The sequence below is a fragment of the Pleurodeles waltl genome, chromosome 5 (genome assembly GCF_031143425.1).
Source record: "Pleurodeles waltl isolate 20211129_DDA chromosome 5, aPleWal1.hap1.20221129, whole genome shotgun sequence".
Taxonomy (NCBI): Eukaryota; Metazoa; Chordata; class Amphibia; order Caudata; family Salamandridae; genus Pleurodeles; species Pleurodeles waltl.
The window spans coordinates 1,854,755,628-1,854,782,134 of NC_090444.1; the positions used below are offsets into that span (position 1 = coordinate 1,854,755,628).

At 54.7% G+C, this 26,507-nt stretch overlaps 1 protein-coding gene across 4 annotated transcripts in view; it reads left to right on the forward strand.

Moving 5' to 3' along the window:
• SLC29A1 (solute carrier family 29 member 1 (Augustine blood group)) overlaps window positions 1-26,507 on the forward strand; it is a 1,001,910-nt gene that overhangs the window by 959,932 nt on the left and 15,471 nt on the right. For all 4 annotated transcript variants that reach the window (XM_069236365.1, XM_069236363.1, XM_069236364.1 and 1 more), the window contains one exon: window positions 8,771-8,970. In XM_069236365.1, coding sequence (XP_069092466.1) covers window positions 8,771-8,970 — 200 coding nt within the window. The remainder of the gene's footprint in view (window positions 1-8,770; window positions 8,971-26,507) is intronic.

Sequence of the window (26,507 nt, forward strand, 5' to 3'; positions counted from 1 at the left end):
AGCAGTAGGTGTCTTCCTCTCTTAAGTTTAATGACATCCTTTATTTTTCTTAATGCTCTGGCATGGATCTTTATTGGTGAGACTAGGAAGGCCCCCTGCTTGCGGGGGATGGTTTCATGCAGCTGTGGCCACAAGTGACTGTGATCAGAGATTCCCCGCTCCTGGGGAACCAACTTCATGGCTTCTCTCTCAGCACCCTTTGGACTTGTAGGAGAGTCTGTCACATGAATCTACTGAAACCTTGAACAATTTATCTAACCTCCTTCCATCGCACAAATGTTTGGTGCAAGTACAAACCACGGCCTGTCGCTGTATCAAGAGAACAGGCATGTGGGGTCCATTGACCGTGTGAGGTGGTTCTCCAGGAAAGTGAGATTTCACTGAGCGAGCTTAGCCTTTTCGGTCTTGACTAGGTGAGCAGAGAAGATGGTAGCTGGAACTGCATGACACCAACCAATACCCCCTGCTTCAGCTTCCATTGAGACTCAATCTCCTTTTCTACAAGGCTGTTGCATCGCATGTGGTCTCCCATTCTCTAAATCCTTGGAGCCTGAGATGGTTACAGTGAATGGCTGAGTTTTAGGTCTTGCCCGCACCTCCTAAATTACTTTTGCCAAAGACCTATTCTGGACAACACCAATACTTAAGAGTGGCCCTAGGGCCAGCCCATTGGTTACCATTGGTTGGCTTTCTCAATTTGACATGCTTGCTTGGCTTGCCTGTTTTACCTCAACCCTCTTCTTCTGCGGTGTCTCTAACTTGGAGGTTAGCTTCTATATTAGGGAACTCATGTTTTCTTTTTACTCCACTCGATAGGAGTGCATGCCCTTTCAATCACTCTCTCTCTCTTTCCCGCGTGCTGCCTCCCCCCATCTGCGCCACCACGCTTTCCATGCTTTACCTTGTTTCTACCTTTCAAGTTCTTCTGTTGCTGTAAAAAATCCCCCGCCCAGCTCCTGCCCTGCTCCAGCCTGCCCCCATCGGTGTTTACTCTCTGACGGATCCGCCCGCTCCACCGTTGCACCCCTCCACCCCTGTAGTGTCTTTTTTATTTTTATTCTTTCTTAAAATTGCCCAGCAGCTGTATTTTGCTGCTGGTCCACTCTTTTCTACAAAAGAGCGTGCTTTGCCTAAATGTTGATATATTTGTTTTAATTTACTGCTCCAACCTGTCTGTCCGCCATATTGGAATAGTAAATTAAAAGAGAAAACAAAATGGCGGCCACTTAATGCGGCATGCGTGCAGGTTGTCGATGTATGTGCACTTATTCATCATTGTGCTGGTTGTTTCTATCATGCTGTTCCACATCCGTAAGCAAGCATTTTTTTTTTTTGCCACTGTGGAACAATATTAGTAAAAAAGCATCAGTAGAGCCAAATTGTCAGGTAGTGCCATTGAAAAGTGATGCATATTGTCTGTGCCAATGCTTGTTTTCAGAGGAGGTAGTTTATGTGGTTCTTGTGGCTCAAACACGTTTCACCAATCTGCTTTACACTTTTGATTGGAAAAGAGTGTGGCTAATGAGTTCATCCTCTTTTATAGACTTACACCAGTTTTGGAGTTTGTGTGGAGTTTGTCTCCTCATCTGAGGAAGGCTTCAGTTTTAGCACGATGAAGGGGAATTTGGGAACTACTTAAACAATTCAAAGCTTGCTGGAGCAACTTCCTTGTCTAGAGGGGGCTTTTAGAACACTTTCATTCACTAGTCTTTGTTTCAATGTCTAGGGACCTTAGTTTGGTTGTTAACATTCTCATGCAGTTTGTTTGCTCTCTTGTCACCTGTCCAACTCCCTCCTTCCCCCTAACCACTGAATCCCATGCCATCCACACTTCCTACAGTCTCTGCCCCTCATGTACTGAACTTCACTGAATATGGCCCTTCACCCCCTTTGTGCCCACCTCGTGCACTGAACCCCACTGTCCATGGCCCTCCACCACCAAGAACCACTGAAATCCATTGCATCCACCTCATTCACTGAAGCACACTGTCCACGACCCTCCACCCCCTCTGACACTGCATCCCTCTGCATCCACCTCATACACTGGACCACACTGTCCATAGCCCTCCACCCCCTCTCCTCTGACACTGCATCCCTCTGCATCCACCTCATGCACTCGACCGCACTGTCCATAGCCCTCCACCCCCTCTGACACTGCATCCCTCTGCATCCACCTCATTCACTGGACCACACTGTCCACAGCCCTCCACCCCCTCTGACACTGCATCCCTCTGCATCCACCTCATGCACTGGACCACACTGTCCACGGCCCTCCACCACCTATGACACTGCATCCCTCTGAATCCACCTCATGCATTGGACCACACCGTCCACAATCCTCCACCCCCTATGACACTGCATCCCTCTGCATCCACCTCATGCACTGGACCACACTGTCCATAGCCCTCCACCCCCTCTGACACTGCATCCCTCTGCATCCACCTCATGCACTGGACCACACTGTCCACGGCCCTCCACCTCCTATGACACTGCATCCCTCTGCATCCACCTCATGCACTGGACCACACTGTCCACGGCCCTCCACCACCTATGACACTGCATCCCTCTGAACCCACCTCATGCATTGGACCACACCGTCCACAATCCTCCACCCCCTATGACACTGCATCCCTCTGCATCCACCTCATGCACTGGACCACACTGTCCATAGCCCTCCACCCCCTCTGACACTGCATCCCTCTGCATCCACCTCATGCATTGGACCACACTGTCCACAGCCCTCCACCTCCTTTGACACTGCATCCCTCTGCATCCACCTCATGCACTGGACCACACTGTCCACAGCCCTCCACCTCCTCTGACACTGCATCCCTCTGCATCCACCTCATGCTCTAAACCACACTGTCCACGGCCCTCCACCACCTATGACACTGCATCCCTCTGAATCCACCTCATGCATTGGACCACACCGTCCACAATCCTCCACCCCCTATGACACTGCATCCCTCTGCATCCACCTCATGCACTGGACCACACTGTCCATAGCCCTCCACCCCCTCTGACACTGCATCCCTCTGCATCCACCTCATGCACTGGACCACACTGTCCACGGCCCTCCACCTCCTATGACACTGCATCCCTCTGCATCCACCTCATGCACTGGACCACACTGTCCACGGCCCTCCACCACCTATGACACTGCATCCCTCTGAATCCACCTCATGCATTGGACCACACCGTCCACAATCCTCCACCCCCTATGACACTGCATCCCTCTGCATCCACCTCATGCACTGGACCACACTGTCCATAGCCCTCCACCCCCTCTGACACTGCATCCCTCTGCATCCACCTCATGCACTGGACCACACTGTCCACGGCCCTCCACCTCCTATGACACTGCATCCCTCTGCATCCACCTCATGCACTGGACCACACTGTCCACGGCCCTCCACCACCTATGACACTGCATCCCTCTGAACCCACCTCATGCATTGGACCACACCGTCCACAATCCTCCACCCCCTATGACACTGCATCCCTCTGCATCCACCTCATGCACTGGACCACACTGTCCATAGCCCTCCACCCCCTCTGACACTGCATCCCTCTGCATCCACCTCATGCATTGGACCACACTGTCCACAGCCCTCCACCTCCTCTGACACTGCATCCCTCTGCATCCACCTCATACACTGGACCACACTGTCCATAGCCCTCCACCCCCTCTCCTCTGACACTGCATCCCTCTGCATCCACCTCATGCACTCGACCGCACTGTCCATAGCCATCCACCCCCTCTGACACTGCATCCCTCTGCATCCACCTCATTCACTGGACCACACTGTCCACAGCCCTCCACCCCCTCTGACACTGCATCCCTCTGCATCCACCTCATGCACTGGACCACACTGTCCACGGCCCTCCACCACCTATGACACTGCATCCCTCTGAATCCACCTCATGCATTGGACCACACCGTCCACAATCCTCCACCCCCTATGACACTGCATCCCTCTGCATCCACCTCATGCACTGGACCACACTGTCCATAGCCCTCCACCCCCTCTGACACTGCATCCCTCTGCATCCACCTCATGCACTGGACCACACTGTCCACGGCCCTCCACCTCCTATGACACTGCATCCCTCTGCATCCACCTCATGCACTGGACCACACTGTCCACGGCCCTCCACCACCTATGACACTGCATCCCTCTGAACCCACCTCATGCATTGGACCACACCGTCCACAATCCTCCACCCCCTATGACACTGCATCCCTCTGCATCCACCTCATGCACTGGACCACACTGTCCATAGCCCTCCACCCCCTCTGACACTGCATCCCTCTGCATCCACCTCATGCATTGGACCACACTGTCCACAGCCCTCCACCTCCTTTGACACTGCATCCCTCTGCATCCACCTCATGCACTGGACCACACTGTCCACAGCCCTCCACCTCCTCTGACACTGCATCCCTCTGCATCCACCTCATGCTCTAAACCACACTGTCCACAGCCCTCCACCACCTATGACACTGCATCCCTCTGCATCCACGCTTCCATATAATCTCTGCACCGCATGCACTGGACCGCACTGTCCATGACCCTCCACCCCCTCTGACCGCTGCATCCTATACTATCCACCCATCCATATAATCTTTGCACCTCGTGCACTGGACCGCACTGTCCATGACCCTCCACCTCCTACGACTGCTGCATCCTATACTATCCACCCATCCATATAATCTCTGCACCGCATGCACTGGACCGCACTGTCCACGACCCTCCACCCCCTCTGACCGCTGCATCCTATACTATCCACCCATCCATATAATCTCTGCACCGCATGCACTGAACCACACTGTCCATGACCCTCCACCTCCTACGACCGCTGCATCCTATACTATCCACCCATCCATATAATCTCTGCACCTCATGCACTGGACCGCACTGTCCACGACCCTCCACCTCCTACGACCGCTGCATCCTATACTATCCACGCTTCCATATAATCTCTGCACCTCATGCACTGGACCGCACTGTCCACAGCCCTCCACCCCTATGACACTGCATCCTATACTATCCAACCATCCATATAATCTCTGCACCTCATGCACTTGACCGCACTGTCCATGACCCTCCACCCCCTCTGACCGCTGCATCCTATACTATCCGCCCATCCATATAATCTCTGCAGCGCATGCACTGGACCGCACTGTCCATGACCCTCCACCCCCTCTGACCACTGCATCCTATACTATCCACCCACCCATATAATCTCTGCACCGCATGCACTGGACCGCACTGTCCACGACCCTCCACCTCCTACGACCGCTGCATCCTATACTATCCACGCTTCCATATAATCTCTGCACCTCATGCACTGGACCGCACTGTCCACGACCCTCCACCTCCTACGACCGCTGCATCCTATACTATCCACGCTTCCATATAATCTCTGCACCTCATGCACTGGACCGCACTGTCCACGACCCTCCACCTCCTACGACCGCTGCATCCTATACTATCCACCCATCCATATAATCTCTGCACCTCATGCACTGGACCGCACTGTCCACGGCCCTCCACCACCTCTGACCGCTGCATCCTATACTATCCACCCATCCATATAATCTCTGCACCGCATGCACTGGACCGCACTGTCCATGACCCTCCACCTCCTACGACCGCTGCATCCTATACTATCCACCCATCCATATAATATCTGCACCTCATGCACTGGACCGCACTGTCCATGACCCTCCACCCCCTCTGACCGCTGCATCCTATACTATCCACGGTTCCATATAATCTCTGCACCTCATGCACTGGACCCCACTGTCCACGACCCTCCACCCCCCCCTGACCGCTGCATCCTATACTATCCACTCTTCCATATAATCTCTGCACCGCATGCACTGGACCGCACTGTCCATGACCCTCCACCTCCTACGACCGCTGCATCCTATACTATCCGCCCATCCATATAATCTCTGCACCGCATGCACTGGACCGCACTGTCCATGACCCTCCACCTCCTACGACCGCTGCATCCTATACTATCCGCCCATCCATATAATCTCTGCACCGCATGCACTGGACCGCACTGTCCACGACCCTCCACCTCCTACGACCGCTGCATCCTATACTATCCGCCCATCCATATAATCTCTGCACCGCATGCACTGGACCGCACTGTCCACGACCCTCCACCTCCTACGACCGCTGCATCCTATACTATCCACGCTTCCATAAAATCTCTGCACCTCATGCACTGGACCGCACTGTCCACGACCCTCCACCTCCTACGACCGCTGCATCCTATACTATCCACCCATCCATATAATCTCTGCACCTCATGCACTGGACCGCACTGTCCACGGCCCTCCACCACCTCTGACCGCTGCATCCTATACTATCCACCCATCCATATAATCTCTGCACCGCATGCACTGGACCGCACTGTCCATGACCCTCCACCTCCTACGACCGCTGCATCCTATACTATCCACCCATCCATATAATATCTGCACCTCATGCACTGGACCGCACTGTCCATGACCCTCCACCCCCTCTGACCGCTGCATCCTATACTATCCACGGTTCCATATAATCTCTGCACCTCATGCACTGGACTGCACTGTCCATGACCCTCCACCCCCTCTGACCGCTGCATCCTATACTATCCACCCATCCATATAATCTCTGCACCGCATGCACTGGACCGCACTGTCCATGACCCTCCACCCCCTCTGACCGCTGCATCCTATACTATCCACGCTTCCATATAATCTCTGCACCGCATGCACTGGACCGCACTGTCCATGACCCTCCACCCCCTCTGACCGCTGCATCCTATACTATCCACCCATCCATATAATCTCTGCACCGCATGCACTGGACCGCACTGTCCATGACCCTCCACCCCCTCTGACACTGCATCCCTCTGCATCCACCTCATGCACTGGACCACACTGTCCACAGCCCTCCACCCCCTCTGACACTGCATCCCTCTGCATCCACCTCATGCACTAGACCGCACTGTCCACGACCCTCCACCTCCTACGACCGCTGCATCCTATACTATCCACCCATCCATATAATCTCTGCACCTCATGCACTGGACCGCACTGTCCACGACCCTCCACCCCGTCTGACCGATGCATCCTATACTATCCACGCTTCCATATAATCTCTGCACCGCATGCACTGGACCGCACTGTCCACGACCCTCCACCTCCTACGACCGCTGCATCCTATACTATCCACGCTTCCATATAATCTCTGCACCTCATGCACTGGACCGCACTGTCCACGACCCTCCACCTCCTACGACCGCTGCATCCTATACTATCCACCCATCCATATAATCTCTGCACCTCATGCACTGGACCCCACTGTCCACGACCCTCCACCCCCCCTGACCGCTGCATCCTATATTATCCACCCTTCCATATAATCTCTGCACCGCATGCACTGGACCGCACTGTCCATGACCCTCCACCTCCTACGACCGCTGCATCCTATACTATCCGCCCATCCATATAATCTCTGCACCGCATGCACTGGACCGCACTGTCCATGACCCTCCACCTCCTACGACCGCTGCATCCTATACTATCCGCCCATCCAAATAATCTCTGCACCGCATGCACTGGACCGCACTGTCCACGACCCTCCACCTCCTACGACCGCTGCATCCTATACTATCCGCCCATCCATATAATCTCTGCACCGCATGCACTGGACCGCACTGTCCACGACCCTCCACCTCCTACGACCGCTGCATCCTATACTATCCACGCATCCATATAATCTCTGCACCGCATGCACTGGACCGCACTGTCCATGACCCTCCACCCCCTCTGACCGCTGCATCCTATACTATCCACGCTTCCATATAATCTCTGGACCGCACTGTCCACAACCCTCCACCTCCTACGACCGCTGCATCCTATACTATCCGCCCATCCATATAATCTCTGCACCGCATGCACTGGACCGCACTGTCCACGATCCTCCACCTCCTACGACCGCTGTATCCTATACTATCCACGCATCCATATAATCTCTGCACCGCATGCACTGGACCGCACTGTCCATGACCCTCCACCCCCTCTGACCGCTGCATCCTATACTATCCACGCTTCCATATAATCTCTGCACCTCGTGCACTGGACCGCACTGTCCATGACCCTCCACCCCCTCTGACCGCTGCATCCTATACTATCCACCCATCCATATAATCTCTGCACCGCATGCACTGGACCGCACTGTCCATGACCCTCCACCCCCTCTGACCGCTGCATCCTATACTATCCACCCATCCATATAATCTCTGCACCTCATGCACTGGACCGCACTGTCCATGACCCTCCACCCCCTCTGACCGCTGCATCCTATACTATCCACGCTTCCATATAATCTCTGCACCTCATGCACTGGACCGCACTGTCCATGACCCTCCACCCCCTCTGACCGCTGCATCCTATACTATCCACGCTTCCATATAATCTCTGCACCTCGTGCACTGGACCGCACTGTTGGGTGTACGGAGAGTGGGCTGGGGACCCATGGCCACCTCTCTCTGAGACTCCAACAGCGTGCACAGCACGAGCCTCCTGCGCCCCTCCATTGGCGATCAGTAGGTGTTGAGTGACAATGAGTGAAGGAATAACCACAGCCTCGCTCTGCTCGAAGTCTAACTCTAGTAAATGTTATTCATCATTACCAGGCTTGTATGAAGGCGGTGTACTTACCCTTCTCCTCTTCTCTCCATCCCTCCCTCCACTGGGCGGCAGCCCGGGAAGGACAGCAAGTTGTTGCCCCTGATGGTGGCGCTGCGACTGGTCTTCATTCCGCTCTTCATGCTCTGCAACGTCCATCCTCGCTTCTACATGCCCGTCTTCTTCGAACATGACGCCTGGTACATCACCTTCATGATAATCTTCGCCTTCTCCAACGGCTACCTGGCCAGCCTCTGCATGTGCTTCGGGCCCAAGTAAGTGAGCGCTGCAGCGAGGGGCGGTGGCGGTGTGAGCTCGCGTGCACGAGGGAGGCCAAGACGAGTGCGCGGGGGTACTACTCATTGGAGAAAAGGCGGGAAAAGAGAGGGCAACGTCAACGCCTTATGGGCACGAAGGCAGTCCAATGGGTGGTGGCGGTATGGTTGTATGTCAAAGTGTTGAGTGACCATGTCCCTTACGTGTCAACACGTGTCAACTTTTGATACATCAAGTCCAACATATCCACCTGTAACGAATAGTGAGAATATTGACTGCAACTATATCGTCAAGTAGATCTGCAGGTGTAGATTTACTATTCTTAGTACCTTAAAGATGTATGTTAATAGCATGTGTACTTGCAGGTAACATTCTGAGAACTTCTGGCATCTAATGTTGGGCTTGGATGATGAAAAGTTGTTTTTTGAATGAACTTGGTTCATTTTTTAGGTGAATTCTGGTACCTCCCTGAAACCCGCACAGTGCACCAAGACACACATTTCCCCTTAGACTGATTTTTCTGCCACTGGGCTGGGATTTCCTTCAAGTGCCCAGACACCGTTGTGACCAAAGGCGGGAATATGTTGACATCTGGGGAGAAGTGTAGTTCTATGTTACACCCAGACTTACCTTGATGATATAATAGTCAATGTTTTGGACTCAGTATTGGACCAGTACACTGCATGTACACCGCTGGAAGCGGAAAGGGAGGGCACGTGGTTTAATGCTTACTTATCTGCACTTGATAATTGGCATCATTTCCAAACAGCCTAATTCCTGGTACCCAGGGATACGGTTATACCAGCAGGTAAATTATTTCACGCTATATATGGTTTTTCCATTTATTTACTTTTTGTGATGTTATTGTCACGGTTTCTGTGCTTCAAGAATCACATTTTCTGGCTATACTTTACTTTTCCTTAATTTTATAGCTAATAAAGTTGTGTATTTAAAGGCAGCAAGGATAATAGCATTATAGGTAGTGGTGTAACTCAAAACCCAAAGGTCACTTTCCTGTGATAAGTGAATTACCATCACAGATCCCACTATCGGTGCAGCCATTGGGCGAAGGAATCGAGCAGCCTTGAGGGATTACAGCAGCTTTAAAGACCAACTTGAGCAGCTCAAGAATTTGCTTGTTGACTATTTGAGAGGAGCCGCCTGTCGCTGCTTGTGCATAGAGATGGTTAGTCGCTAACATCCACCACTTCAAAGGATGCTCACTTTTATGAGACTTAAGATTCATGTACTACTAGGGTCAGGTCACAATGCACCCTACTTGAGCCAGGAGGGAGGTGGTCCCTGCTAGCTTCTCTTTCGGACGCCAATCACCTGAATACAGCATCATTAACACAAATCATCCTAGACACTTTGAAGAATGCCCAGCAGGCATCCACAAGACATCTTTACAAGTAACTCACCGGAGACTTCACCATGAGCGACTGTGGACCCTTCATGGTAAGACGTCACCCCACTCCAACTTGGCTTATTCCTTCCTCGTGATCTATAGAGCACCTCCCACCCACAGAGGGTTTAACGAGACCTTACTAGACACAGTGACCAGCACTCCAGTAAACCACCCGAACCTGTCCATCCTAAGAGAGCTTAACACTTGCCTTTACAAGAAGGGTTTCCTAACAACCGCTGCCACTTGCAGTCTTGAGATGTTCAGTCTCTAACAGATAATTTCAAACCCAACCTACCACACTGGTCGCACAGTGGAAGTCATGTTCACCCTCACAGGAGAAGCCTCAATAATTGACATCTTCCCAGTCATCTGGAGCAAATTGTGCGTTGATGACTTAAACATCAATTTACAACTCTTTAACACCACCAAGACAGCAAATACCCCAAACAAGAATCCACATATAGACAATGAAAACATTAGACCTTCTAACTTGACCTGGACCTCGAAAGAGCACCAATCACTCTGTAACCTCAGGCCGCACCCACCTCTACAACTGGATGTCAACTGCACTGGACAACTAGAAACCAGGGAAGACCTCTAACACGACTAACCCCAAGAAGGAGACCACGTGGCTGAATGACAAGATCAAAAATATGAACATGCAAGTCAGCATCTTACAAGTGAAAGAAAACAAAGGATGATGATGGCAGACACCTCCTGCACCCTTGTCACAGAGCCTCCTACGCATCCATCAGAACCACAAAAAGATAACACCACTCGACATGCAGAACGGAAGCTGACTGTAAGTTCAAGAAACTCCATAAGATTCTAGCAGAAATCCATATTCCAAAATGCCAGATGTGGGGGCCCCCACTGTGATGAATTTTTCCAAGTCCCCTTGTAAATACGGCCCTTGGCCCTTAGGAAGTCTCAGCTTTGAACCAACTTGTATTTTCCAGTCCGCAGTCTGCCCGGAGGCAAGGTTAATCTTCGTCTATTTTTTGGCAGCTTTCAGATAACAAGTGCTGGTGTGTTGCCTCGACTTGGGCTGTTTGTCGTAGCGACGAATAACCACCTGGAGCTCAGCAACCAAAAGGCAGAGATCATGGCCCGTGGACAGTGTCAAGGGCAGTAGCCTGCGGAACATGGGGCCAGAAGCACGAACGCATGTTCTGGTTGCAAACTCTGAAATTCGGCAGATTGCAGGGTTTGGACAAGAATATTTGCTTTTTGAACACACTAAACCCGTTTAGAAGTTTGCTAATGTTGCCGAGTTGCTAAATGGGCTTATGAAATAAATAGGAAACACTATTTGGAAAGAGCATGTTTATGTCATAACTTCCAAATCGCGATCCTTTATGGCAGGCATTAAACTTGTGTGAACGAAATCCTACCGGAAGGCTTTTTGCAAAGCCTATCTTAGCACATCCGTCCCTTGATGCTCCACTGGCTGGAGTAAGACAAGTGAGAAGCCTAGATCCGGTCCTGACACTACCTGCCAGCGAGGTCACAAGGAGCACCGTCCCAGGGTGAAAGCACGGCAACATGTCCTCCCTCAATGTGGATACCCACTGAAACCATAGGTCAGCCTCACTCTTGTAATATCCAAGCTTGACTACGTCAGAAACCTATATGTTTGCATCCCTTGATTCGTCCTGTGCACAGTTTAAGAAATCCAAGATGCTGGGGCGTGACTCCCCATCTCTCTGTACCGCACAGTACACGTGACACCTGCCGTTTAACACTTCACCGGCTATATGTAGCTGAAAGATCTGTTCAAAGCACATTGCTTCGTCAATTGAGCTTCCAATCAATCAATCAATCACATTTATAAAGCTCGCTACTCACCCATAAGGGTCTCAAGGCGCTGGGGGGGAGGGGGTCAGTGCTCGAAGAGCCAGGTCTTGAGCTGCCTTCTGAAGGGGAGGTGTTCGGGTATGGCGCGAAGGTGACTGGGCAGGGAGTTCCAGGTCTTCGCTGCCAGAAAAGAGAAGGATTTTCCTCCGGCGGTGGTTTTGCGGATGCGGGGAACGGCTGCCAAGGCCTGACCGGTGGAGTGCGCGGAGGAGTGTAGAAGGAGACGCGGGAGTTGATGAGTTTGGGTCCGAGGTTGTAGAGGGCTTTGTGTGCGTGGGTGAGGAGTCTGAAGGTGATCCTCTTGTTGACCGGGAGCCAGTGGAGTTTTCTCAGGTGTCCGGAGATGTGGTGGTGGCGAGGTATGTCCAGGATGAGTCGTGCTGCGGCGTTCTGGATCCGTTGAAGTTTCCTCTGCAGCTTGGTGGTGATGCCGGCGTACAGAGTGTTCCCGTAGTCCAGGCGGCTGGTGACGAGGGCGTGGGTGACGGTCTTCCTGGTGTCGATGGGGATCCAGCGGAAGATCTTGCGGAGCATGCGGAGGGTGTTGAAGCACGCTGAGGTCACCGAGTTGACCTGTCTGGTCATCGAGAGGGAGGAGTCCAGGATGAAGCCGAGGTTGCGTGCGTGGTTGGTCGGTTGGGGAGTGCTGCCTAGGGTGGGGGGCCACCAGGAGTCGTCCCATGCGGAGGGGGTAGGGCCGAGGATGAGGACCTCCGTTTTATCTGTGTTCAGTTTCAGTCGGCTGTCTGTCATCCAGGTCGCTACTTCCTTCATGCCGTCGTGCAGTCTGGTCCTTGCTGATGTGGGGTTGTTGGTGAGGGATAAGATGAGCTGGGTGTCGTCGGCGTAGGATATGATGTCGAGTCCGTGTTTGCGTGCAATGTTTGCCAGGGGGGTCATGTAGACGTTGAATAGGGTGGGGCTGAGGGAGGATCCTTGGGGTACGCCGCAGATGATCTCCGTGGCTGCGGATCTGAAGGGGGGGAGGCGGACTCTCTGGGTCCTTCCGGAGAGGAAGGAGATGACCCATTCCAGGGCCTTGCCTCCGATGCCGGCGCTGCAGAGGCGGTCTATCAGGGTGCGGTGGCAGACCGTGTCGAAGGCTGCAGAGAGATCCAGGAGAATGAGGGCCACGGTTTCACCCTTGTCGGTCAGGGCTCGGATGTCGTCCGTGGCTGCGATGAGGGCGGTTTCGGTGCTGTGGTTGGCCCTGAATCCGAACTGAGTGGAGTCGAGGGAGTCGGAGGTTTCCAGGGCGGCGGTGAGTTGAGCGTTGACGATTTTCTCAATCACTTTGGTGGGGAACGGTAGGAGGGAGATAGGCCGGAAGTTTTTGAGTTCGGTGGGGTCTGCTGTAGGTTTCTTTAAGAGGGCGTTGAGTTCTGCGTGTTTCCAGCTTTCAGGGAAGGTAGCAGTGGTGAGGGAGGCGTTGATGACGTCTCGGAGGTGGGGTGCGATGATGTTGTCGGCCTTGTTGTAAATGTGGTGAGGACAGGGGTCGGAGGGTGATCCCGAGTGGATCGAGTTCATGACGCGGGTGGTTTCCTCGGTGGTGGTAGGGTTCCAGGCGAGGATGGTGGAGATGTCGTTTGCGGCTTCCGGGGGCGGGTTCATGTTGGTGGTCGTGAAGCTGTTGTAGATGTCGGCGATCTTACGGTGGAAGAAGGTCGCGAGGGAGTCGCAGAGGTCCTGTGAGGGAGGGATGGGGTTGGTTTCTGCGTCCGGGTTGGAGAGCTCTTTGACGATGCCAAATAGTTCCTTGCTGTTGTGGGCGTTGTTGTCAAGTCTGTTCTGGTAGGCTGTTTTTCGTGCGGTGCGGAGGCGTTGGTGGTGTTGGCGGGTGGTGTCCTTGAGAGCTGTCAGGTTTTCCTCTGTCGGGTTGAGGCGCCATGTCTTCTCGCGGAGGCGGCATTCTTTCTTGGAGTTTTTGAGTTCGGTGGTGAACCAGGAGTTTTTCTTGTGGTTGTTGGTGTTGATTTGGGTCTTCAGAGGGGCCAGGAGGTTGGCGCAGTCGGAGATCCAGTTGGTGAGGTTGTTGGCGGCCTCGTTGGGGTTGCTGGTGCTGGTGGGTTGGTTCAGGGAGAGCGTTGCTGCGAGTTGTTCTGTGGTGATTCGGTTCCAGTGTCTTTTTGGTGGTTGCCGGGTGTGGTGATGCACAGTGGTTTTCTTGAAGCTGAAGTGGACGCAGCTGTGGTCCGACCATGTGAGTTCGGTGGTGTGGCTGAAGGTGATGTGTTTGCTTGAGGAGAAGATGGGGTCGAGCGTGTGTCCGGCGTAGTGGGTGGGGGTGTTGACCAGTTGTTTCAGTCCCAGGTTGGCGAGGTTGTCTAGAACGGCGGTGGTGTTGTTGTCGGTGTGGTTCTCCAGGTGAAAGTTGAGGTCTCCTAGGAGGATGTAGTCGGTGGATGAGAGTGCGTGGGGGTTGACGAAGTCTGCGATGTCTTCGCTGAACTTGGTGCGGGGTCCTGGTGGTCTGTACATGAGGGTGCCTCTTAGGGTTGTCTTGGGGTCGATGTGGATCGCGAAGTGGAGGTGTTCGGCGTCGGGAAGTGAGTTGTCGGTGTGGGTCGAGATGCTGATGGAGCTTTTGTGTGCGATGGCGATGCCTCCTCCGGTGCGGTTGAAGCGGTCTCTCCGGATGATTTTGTAGCCGTCGGGGATGGCTATGGCGATGTCGGGTGCCGAGGAGGGGTTCATCCAGGTCTCGGTGAGGAAGGCGATGTCTGGGTTCGTTGAGTTGATGAGGTTCCACAGTTCGATGGCGTGCCTGTGGACGGAGCGGGTGTTGACCAGGATGCATTCGAGGTTGCTTCCGGGGGCGTCGTTCTTGGTGGTGGCGGTGTGGGTCCGTAGGCAGGTGAAGCGGCAGTTGCTGCAGGTGAAGGGTCCGTGGGTTCGTTTGGGGGTGGCGCGGTAGCAGCCCGGCGCGCGGCCGGGGTTGAGGTTGGCGAGGGTGGCGGAGTCATAGGTCAGGCGGGGGGCGCGGGGGCCAGGGGTTCGGGCGCTGGGCGCGGTCCAGGCGCGGACGGGCGCAGACGGGCTTGCCTTAGGCGCGCCTTCGGCGCGGCCGCCATTTAAGGGGTAGGTGGGGAGGCGGGGTCAGCTGGGAGGCGGGAGGTGGGCGGGCAGGGGAGCTGGAAGCGGGAAAAAAGAGCGGCAAAAAAGAGCGGCAAAAAAACAGCGGGAAAAGCGCGGTAGGAGCGGCGGGAAAAAGCGGCAAGACGGCGAAAAGGGAACAAGAGCCTACTAAAATCTACTAAAAAGGAGGGGCTGAGAGGGGAGGACGGCGCACGGCACTCGGGGGCACACGCACGGGATACAAGGAGAGAAAAGGGAATTTCAGTCACTCGGGGGCACACGCACGGGATACAAGGAGAGAAAAGGGATTTTTAGTCAGCACCAGCGCAAGCACAAGCACTCGGGGTACACGGGCAAGAAGGGGGGAGCACACTCACAGGAGAGGAAGGCAGTCAGGGATTGGAGGCGCTGCGTGAGCAGGGGAGCGACCTTCCCGAGGGTCAGTGGTCGCTACCTCTGCCTCGCAGCGGCCGCCATTTAAGGGGTAGGTGGGGAGGCGGGGTCAGCTGGGAGGCGGGAGGTGGGCGGGCAGGGGAGCTGGAAGCGGGAAAAAAGAGCGGCAAAAAAGAGCGGCAAAAAAACGGCGGGAAAAGCGCGGTAGGAGCGGCGGGAAAAAGTGGCAAGACGGCGAAAAGGGAACAAGAGCCTACTAAAATCTACTAAAAAGGAGGGGCTGAGAGGGGAGGACGGCGCACGGCACTCGGGGGCACACGCACGGGATACAAGGAGAGAAAAGGGAATTTCAGTCACTCGGGGGCACACGCACGGGATACAAGGAGAGAAAAGGGATTTTTAGTCAGCACCAGCGCAAGCACAAGCACTCGGGGTACACGGGCAAGAAGGGGGGAGCACACTCACAGGAGAGGAAGGCAGTCAGGGACTGGAGGCGCTGCGTGAGCAGGGGAGCGACCTACCCGAGGGTCAGTGGTCGCTACCTCTGCCTCGCAGCGGCCGCCATTTAAGGGGTAGGTGGGGAGGCGGGGTCAGCTGGGAGGCGGGAGGTGGGCGGGCAGGGGAGCTGGAAGCGGGAAAAAAGAGCGGCAAAAAAACGGCGGGAAAAGAGCGGTAGGAGCGGCGGGAAAAAGCGGCAAGACGGCGAAAAGGGAACAAGAGCCTATTAAAATCTACTAAAAAGGAGGGGCTGAGAGGGGAGGACGGCGCACGGCACTCGGGGGCACACGCACGGGATACAAGGAGAGAAAAGGGAATTTCAGTCACTCGGGGGCACACGCACGGGATACAAGGAGAGAAAAGGGATTTTTAGTCAGCACCAGCGCAAGCACAAGCACTCGGGGTACACGGGCAAGAAGGGGGGAGCACACTCACAGGAGAGGAAGGCAGTCAGGGACTGGAGGCGCTGCGTGAGCAGGGGAGCGACCTACCCGAGGGTCAGTGGTCGCTACCTCTGCCTCGCAGCGGCCGCCATTTAAGGGGTAGGTGGGGAGGCGGGGTCAGCTGGGAGGCGGGAGGTGGGCGGGCAGGGGAGCTGGAAGCGGGAAAAAAGAGCGGCAAAAAAACGGCGGGAAAAGCGCGGTAGGAGCGGCGGGAAAAAGCGGCAAGACGGCGAAAAGGGAACAAGAGCCTACTAAAATCTACTAAAAAGGAGGGGCTGAGAGGGGAGGACGGCGCACGGCACTCGGGGGCACACGCACGGGATACAAGGAGAGAAAAGGGAATTTCAGTCACTCGGGGGCACACGCACGGGATACAAGGAGAGAAAAGGGATTTTTAGTCAGCACCAGCGCAAGCACAAGCACTCGGGGTACACGGGCAAGAAGGGGGGAGCACACTCACAGGAGAGGAAGGCAGTCAGGGACTGGAGGCGCTGCGTGAGCAGGGGAGCGACCTACCCGAGGGTCAGTGGTCGCTACCTCTGCCTCGCAGCGGCCGCCATTTAAGGGGTAGGTGGGGAGGCGGGGTCAGCTGGGAGGCGGGAGGTGGGCGGGCAGGGGAGCTGGAAGCGGGAAAAAAGAGCGGCAAAAAAACGGCGGGAAAAGCGCGGTAGGAGCGGCGGGAAAAAGCGGCAAGACGGCGAAAAGGGAACAAGAGCCTACTAAAATCTACTAAAAAGGAGGGGCTGAGAGGGGAGGACGGCGCACGGCACTCGGGGGCACACGCACGGGATACAAGGAGAGAAAAGGGAATTTCAGTCACTCGGGGGCACACGCACGGGATACAAGGAGAGAAAAGGGATTTTTAGTCAGCACCAGCGCAAGCACAAGCACTCGGGGTACACGGGCAAGAAGGGGGGAGCACACTCACAGGAGAGGAAGGCAGTCAGGGACTGGAGGCGCTGCGTGAGCAGGGGAGCGACCTACCCGAGGGTCAGTGGTCGCTACCTCTGCCTCGCAGCGGCCGCCATTTAAGGGGTAGGTGGGGAGGCGGGGTCAGCTGGGAGGCGGGAGGTGGGCGGGCAGGGGAGCTGGAAGCGGGAAAAAAGAGCGGCAAAAAAGAGCGGCAAAAAAATGGCGGGAAAAGCGCGGTAGGAGCGGCGGGAAAAAGCGGCAAGACGGCGAAAAGGGAACAAGAGCCTACTAAAATCTACTAAAAAGGAGGGGCTGAGAGGGGAGGACGGCACTCGGGGGCACACGCACGGGATACAAGGAGAGAAAAGGGATTTTTAGTCAGCACCAGCGCAAGCACAAGCACTCGGGGTACACGGGCAAGAAGGGGGGAGCACACTCACAGGAGAGGAAGGCAGTCAGGGACTGGAGGCGCTGCGTGAGCAGGGGAGCGACCTACCCGAGGGTCAGTGGTCGCTACCTCTGCCTCGCAGCGGCCGCCATTTAAGGGGTAGGTGGGGAGGCGGGGTCAGCTGGGAGGTGGGAGGTGGGCGGGCAGGGGAGCTGGAAGCGGGAAAAAAGAGCGGCAAAAAAGAGCGGCAATAAACCGGCGGGAAAAGTGCGGTAGGAGCGGCGGGAAAAAGCGGCAAGACGGCGAAAAGGGAACAAGAGCCTACTAAAATCTACTAAAAAGGAGGGGCTGAGAGGGGAGGACGGCGCACGGCACTCGGGGGCACACGCACGGGATACAAGGAGAGAAAAGGGAATTTCAGTCACTCGGGGGCACACGCACGGGATACAAGGAGAGAAAAGGGATTTTTAGTCAGCACCAGCGCAAGCACAAGCACTCGGGGTACACGGGCAAGAAGGGGGGAGCACACTCACAGGAGAGGAAGGCAGTCAGGGACTGGAGGCGCTGCGTGAGCAGGGGAGCGACCTACCCGAGGGTCAGTGGTCGCTACCTCTGCCTCGCAGCGGCCGCCATTTAAGGGGTAGGTGGGGAGGCGGGGTCAGCTGGGAGGCGGCAGGTGGGCGGGCAGGGGAGCTGGAAGCGGGAAAAAAGAGCGGCAAAAAAATGGCGGGAAAAGCGCGGTAGGAGCGGCGGGAAAAAGCGGCAAGACGGCGAAAAGGGAACAAGAGCCTACTAAAATCTACTAAAAAGGAGGGGCTGAGAGGGGAGGACGGCACTCGGGGGCACACGCACGGGATACAAGGAGAGAAAAGGGAATTTCAGTCACTCGGGGGCACACGCACGGGATACAAGGAGAGAAAAGGGATTTTTAGTCAGCACCAGCGCAAGCACAAGCACTCGGGGTACACGGGCAAGAAGGGGGGAGCACACTCACAGGAGAGGAAGGCAGTCAGGGACTGGAGGCGCTGCGTGAGCAGGGGAGCGACCTACCCGAGGGTCAGTGGTCGCTACCTCTGCCTCGCAGCGGCCGCCATTTAAGGGGTAGGTGGGGAGGCGGGGTCAGCTGGGAGGCGGGAGGTGGGCGGGCAGGGGAGCTGGAAGCGGGAAAAAAGAGCGGCAAAAAAGAGCGGCAAAAAAATGGCGGGAAAAGCGCGGTAGGAGCGGCGGGAAAAAGCGGCAAGACGGCGAAAAGGGAACAAGAGCCTACTAAAATCTACTAAAAAGGAGGTGCTGAGAGGGGAGGACGGCACTCGGGGGCACACGCACGGGATACAAGGAGAGAAAAGGGAATTTCAGTCACTCGGGGGCACACGCACGGGATACAAGGAGAGAAAAGGGATTTTTAGTCAGCACCAGCGCAAGCACAAGCACTCGGGGTACACGGGCAAGAAGGGGGGAGCACACTCACAGGAGAGGAAGGCAGTCAGGGACTGGAGGCGCTGCGTGAGCAGGGGAGCGACCTACCCGAGGGTCAGTGGTCGCTACCTCTGCCTCGCAGCGGCCGCCATTTAAGGGGTAGGTGGGGAGGCGGGGTCAGCTGGGAGGCGGGAGGTGGGCGGGCAGGGGAGCTGGAAGCGGGAAAAAAGAGCGGCAAAAAAGAGCGGCAAAAAACCGGCGGGAAAAGCGCGGTAGGAGCGGCGGGAAAAAGCGGCAAGACGGCGAAAAGGGAACAAGAGCCTACTAAAATCTACTAAAAAGGAGGGGCTGAGAGGGGAGGACGGCGCACGGCACTCGGGGGCACACGCACGGGATACAAGGAGAGAAAAGGGAATTTCAGTCACTCGGGGGCACACGCACGGGATACAAGGAGAGAAAAGGGATTTTTAGTCAGCACCAGCGCAAGCACAAGCACTCGGGGTACACGGGCAAGAAGGGGGGAGCACACTCACAGGAGAGGAAGGCAGTCAGGGACTGGAGGCGCTGCGTGAGCAGGGGAGCGACCTAGCCGAGGGTCAGTGGTCGCTACCTCTGCCTCGCTGCGGCCGCCATTTAAGGGGTAGGTGGGGAGGCGGGGTCAGCTGGGAGGCGGCAGGTGGGCGGGCAGGGGAGCTGGAAGCGGGAAAAAAGAGCGGCAAAAAAATGGCGGGAAAAGCGCGGTAGGAGCGGCGGGAAAAAGCGGCAAGACGGCGAAAAGGGAACAAGAGCCTACTAAAATCTACTAAAAAGGAGGGGCTGAGAGGGGAGGACGGCACTCGGGGGCACACGCACGGGATACAAGGAGAGAAAAGGGAATTTCAGTCACTCGGGGGCACACGCACGGGATACAAGGAGAGAAAAGGGATTTTTAGTCAGCACCAGCGCAAGCACAAGCACTCGGGGTACACGGGCAAGAAGGGGGGAGCACACTCACAGGAGAGGAAGGCAGTCAGGGACTGGAGGCGCTGCGTGAGCAGGGGAGCGACCTACCCGAGGGTCAGTGGTCGCTACCTCTGCCTCGCAGCGGCCGCCATTTAAGGGGTAGGTGGGGAGGCGGGGTCAGCTGGGAGGCGGGAGGTGGGCGGGCAGGGGAGCTGGAAGCGGGAAAAAAGAGCGGCAAAAAAACGGCGGGAAAAGCGCGGTAGGAGCGGCGGGAAAAAGCGGCAAGACGGCGAAAAGGGAACAAGAGTCTACTAAAAAGGAGAGGCTGAGAGGGGAGGACGGCGCACGGCACTCGGGGGCACACGCACGGGATACAAGGAGAGAAAAGGGAATTTCAGTCACTCGGGGGCACACGCACGGGATACAAGGAGAGAAAAGGGATTTTTAGTCAGCACCAGCGCAAGCACAAGCACTCGGGGTACACGGGCAAGAAGGGGGGAGCACACTCACAGGAGAGGAAGGCAGTCAGGGACTGGAGGCGCTGCGTGAGCAGGGGAGCGACCTAACCGAGGGTCAGTGGTCGCCAAGAAAAAGGACCATTATAACTACAAATTAAATTTAAACAACAGAAGCAAAAATGGGTTACTGCACTCCAGGCTAGCACCATGGATCGTCATATTGCACATTGAAGGTTCCAAGCTCTGGACCTCATTGCTAGTCGAGATTAAAGTTCAGAAGAGAAGTGAAAACATGGTTGTTCCTAATATAGTTATATCGACTGCTGGCTCTGGGATGGAACCTGTAGAGTCCAGCTGGACTCATTCTAGTGTTTCTGTCAGCCACTCTGCTGAGGGCTGGTCGTACTTGTATAACCCACACCCACCCAACACAGGCGTCACCAGTCAGGTGACCCTGCCAATAAAAGGGGCCGGGCGCACGTGCCTGAGGCCAGTTTATTACCACCCTACCACCGTGTCTGCGTCCCTTCCTTTACTAGCATGAGGGCCTAGGGCCCCACCTTACAATGGTGACGAGTGGGATCTGCAATCACATGTGGTTGCAGACACGAACTTTGATGGTGCACATGGGGGAGAAGAATGCCTCTGCTTAAGGCACCCCTATGCATCCTGTCAGCAAGACCGGCGCAGGAAAAGCAGACGGTGGAGGAAGGAGGCCTTCGCAGCCCCAGCACCACCGGTGTGAAAGGAGGGGGTGAGTGCTGCCGATCGGAGTGTCCACAGCACTGCCCGAAAGGCTGCGGGCGCCGAAAACAATTAATGCGCTACGAGGCGCGCAGTGCTGCTTCCCCCCCTGCCCACGTGGAAAAATGCCCAGAGCACCCGCCCCCCAAGAGTCGAATGCAGCGTGGCCCGCAGAGTAGGAGAAGGCTGCTGGGTCCGCGCAATATGTGAAATAATGGCGCTGTCGCGCGCCGCGAAGAAGGAGAGTGAAAGTGCCAAAATATGGCCGGGGCCGGTCGCCCCAGAAAAAGAAGGCGGTCCGTAGCGTGTCATGCAGCTGCGGCCGCGTGTGATGTACATGGTGCGATCAGGCACCAAGAATAAAAAAAAACAATGACCGGCACCGTTGTTTTTCCTTTTTTTTTTCTTTTAAAGTGGCGCTGTCGCGCGCCGTGTGCCATGAGGAGAAGTTGGAAAAGGGTGGCTGGGGCTGGTCGCCCCTTTTCATTTAAGTATGGTGCACTCGCGCACCGAGGAAAATGCCCAGAGGCTGCCCCCCCACTTGTCCCGGCTGGAATTGAGGTGCAGACACGCACCGAAACAAAGTTGAAACAAAATGGTGCATCCACGCACCAAAGCAACAGGAGCAACAGGTGCCCAGGTCCGCCCCACCTCCCAACAAACCAGTAAAGAAGTGAGGTGCTCGCACGCACCTATGGAAAAAAAAAGAACTGTGCCCAGAGCGCAACCACGCCCCCTCACTGACATTGGTGCCATCTGCACGCCTCTTCAAACGAGGCTGTGCAGGTTGAAAGAAAGAAAGAAAAAAAAAGAGAAGAGAAAAGAGAGAGAAGATAGAAAAGAAATAAAACTGCACTTACCTGCAGCCCCCAGCAGCATGACGGAGTCCTCCCAGCAGCATGCCCTCCTCACCAGCATCTGTTGAAATAAACCAGGCCGGTAACAGGAAAGACTGTCTTGAAGCTAGAAAAAAAAAGTGCACTACTGGCATCCAGTGGCCAGAGTTGGTATTGCACCCTATTTCTGTTTTAAAGGGAAAACAAGCTTGGAAGAAGGCAAGTTTACAGCAGTACCTTCAGAAAGTGACTGCTACACACCAAGAGTGCGCCCGTGGACAGAAACGGCGCAGAAGATGGAAACAGTGAGGAAGAAGAAAGCGACGCGGGCGACGCTGAAAAAAGGGAAGAAGAAGACTGCAGCTGTCCAAGCCAAGCTGCAACAGTGAGAAACGGCCGTAAGTGCCACGTGAGGTATGAAGAGAGCGCACATGGTCTGCGCAGCCTCTGGCGGCCGTCCGCCGCCACCGACGAGAGAACGCCACATGCCCCAGCAGTGATGGACATCACCGCAGGACAAGAAAGAGACATGCCAGGCGTTGCCACAGGACGCCCAGAAAAAAAAAAGAGACTGACACATGCGCAGCGAGCACAGAGAGCTGCGCCCGAGAATGTGACGACATGGGTAAAAGTCCGTGAAGATGGAGAGAGTACCCAAGAGCGTGACGTAACGCACGGGACAAGAGGCCATGTCAGCTGGCCGCACAGCGATGGAAGATGGCCACTGTTGGCCCATCAGTGAGCAGGTCATCTGAACTGACCGACCCTGCCAGAGCAGATGGCAGGAGTGAGCGCCGTAACAGCGCAGCCTCGAGGAGCAAGAGCGGCGCCCTTTAGTGAAGAGAAGGAGGAAGAGAGCGGGGACCCTCCCGCCAGAGAGAGGTCCACCAAGAGGATCCGGGAACGGACCAGACCGGGAGAGGTCTGCCTGAAGAGCAGATCATGTCCTACCAGCAGGACTCAGCCAGTGAGAGGCTGCGACCGAGCAAGATGCACCAGAGGAGGTGCAGTGATAGGTCCATGTGATGCAGCATGCGACCTGTGGCACAACGCCACATCGAGGACGAAGAGGAAGATGTACCAGCAGAGGTGCAGCGCAAGGTCCATGTGCCGCAACATGTGACCTGTGGCACAACGCCACACCAAGGAGAAGAGAGAGTGGCACGATGCCAACAAGAAATGAGAGGAGTGTGACAGACCGGTCACACCACAGATCAACTCCATCGCAGGTGTGAAAGTGGAAGGAAGTAGAGTGACAACTGAGGACTCATGCGAGCAGATGAGGAGGCACCCATCAGTACAAGACTGTCACCGGGGTGAGCAGACGTCACTGAAGACAGTGATGCGGGTGGTCCCCCACGCTTCCCAGTACGACCGACCTGTCACCGGCTGCTTGGCTGTGATGGCATCCCTGACGCCGACTGCACAGGCCACACAAGAACCGCCGTGGCCACTAAGTCCATCAAGTGGTCCTTCCGCTGATGAAGCCGCCGCCACCTGTTTGATCTGCAGATGGATGAAAAAACATCATCATGATGAGGTGCATCGCCCAATCATCGAAGGAGGAGCACAGCACCACCTGAGTGGAGACAGTCAGCAACAAGAACCGACGCTGACAAGGCATGTCTGGCAACGTAGAAACTTATCATCTGAACACTTGCCGTGAGCTCTGTGAACCAGACACCTGCCGGTGAGAGCAGACCAGATCATTTGGACCATCCACCCTTGGGGTTGCACAAGACTAGGACGTGGCCCTGTTGGGAGTTCAGAGAGACTCCTTTGGCGTGGCCTACATTGGCCCGCACAGCCCACGCAGTCCCGCCACAATCCAGGGACAAGGGCCTCCAACAAATTCCTGTGAGAGCAGAATATCGCTGAGAGAGAATGCATCTGAGACAGCTCCACGTCAGGTATCTGGAAGCACGGAGGTCTCATATCGAGAGACTGGTCACCTGAAGACTTTGCACCGTGGCCAGAGCACCTGAATCCAGATGGCTCGAGCAAGCGGACCCTGCATCAACAACCCTTGTGGCTCCATGCGAGACTAGGATGTGGTCCTGTAGGCTGTTCATCTGAGACGTCTTTGCTGGGCCTGAGATAGGCAATCACAGCCCACACAGTCCTGTGGAAGCCCGCGGAAGGGCCTCGAGGAGACTCCTGCTTGATGGAGGTCTGGCACGAGAGGGAAGACTGCCGCTGCTCTGCCGCTGGACTTCCAGGCGCCCCAGGCCGTCACGTCATCTGCAGTCTTAGGAGGTAGACAATCTCCAGAGTCAGAATGCCATCCAGAACTGTGTACAGTGGACTCCCCACTGCTCCAGATGCACCCGCATCAGAAACTGTAAATAGACTTTGACCACATGAGCCCAGGCAGGACCGGATCGACTATATCCAGTGAACTGTGAGGTCGTGGACAAGCAACTGAAGTATCTGGACTTCATCCACACCGTGTTTGTGCCCAGCTGTACCTGGTTAAATTATGGATTCGTGCGGAGGTGTCCGGATGCTCCCAGCTGCATCATGTCCACTGCAATTCTGCAGTCTGCCTTTTCGAGGCTGAGAGACTGATTGTGGTGCTTTGTTATTGTTTCTTTTACAGGTTGGACTTTTGTTTGGTTCCTCAATAAAGTTTGGGAGGGATGTAGAGTCCAGCTGGACTCATTCTAGTGTTTCTGTCAGCCACTCTGCTGAGGGCTGGTCGTACTTGTATAACCCACACCCACCCAACACAGGCGTCACCAGTCAGGTGACCCTGCCAATAAAAGGGGCCGGGCGCACGTGCCTGAGGCCAGTTTATTACCACCCTACCACCGTGTCTGCGTCCCTTACTTACCAGCATGAGGGCCTAGGGCCCCACATTACAGAACCCAGAACGATAACCCTTCTACCAGTATGAGCATGGTCCAGACCTGTGAAATAGTTCAGGCCAGCACATCGTGCCTGGAGGACAGGCGCTCTACTCAAATTGTGGAGGTCCACCCAACATAACTAACCAATGAACTAGACCAGGGTCTTCAAACAATGGCCCACGGGCCACATCCGGCCCTCTACAACATTTTATCCGGCCCTCTGTTGTTTTCCAAAGCATCGAATTCTGATTATCAAAGCGAAATATAGCTAATTCCTTTGGCAGCCTGTAGGTGGCACCAGAGTCTCTTGAATCTTCTCTGTTGTAAATGTTGGACTAGTAATGTCCTGTATGCCAGATCTTTGAAAAGCACAAATTCCTAGTGAAAATAATCCACACTGCAGGAAACTGCAATTGCAAGAATTGTGTAGAAATTTGCAGACCGAAGTTATTTTTGTTCGGCCTCTCTGAATGGCTCAAATTTATTTTGAATTTCTTTGCTTTGTTTCACTGAAGTTCTTTCTAGAATGTGTGCTTTTCTTATTGTGTGCTACAAAATTGGACAAATTCTCATTTCATATACATTTGTAAATTTTCAGTATTTAAAATGAATTAAAAAATGACCAGCCTGCATTTCTTATCTCCAGTTAGGTCATTGATTATTTTGTCAGAGCATTTACTAATGTTTGACATTTTTACTCCTATATAATTTCTCAGTTTAAGCAGGGCATTGTTCTTTGTAATTGTCACATATCTCTTTTGTTCTGAAACATAGCATGCTGATTACAAAAAGATTCAAGTAAACCTTATTCATTCTTTTAAATGTTATTCATTCATTTATAAAATTGTTTTTTCGGGCTCACAAATATTTATAAAATATACAATGTGGTCCTCGTACTGAAGATGTTGGACACCCCGGAACTACATATATGGACCCATAGACCAATTATGCCTCTCCATTCAAAACCAGACGTGCCTTCTGCCACTGAAGACCCCCTAGCCCACCTAATGACATGTGGCACTCTAACCACCTTTGCCACCCTCAAACTTCACACCGTCAGCTATGTCTACCCACCTACCGGGAACCGTAAGACAGAAAGCAGGCTTTCTAGTCGTCATGACTGCCCTCCCAGTATCACCTTGATATAATCTACGTCACCATATGACATCACATACCAGTACATTACCTGGTCTCTCATCCTCAACGGGACAGGCATATAATGTATACAAAGGACCCGTGGAACCTTGCTGTCATCAGGATGGCAGCCCACCTAACTAACCACCCAGTACTAACTGGTTAGACCTGCCACGACCG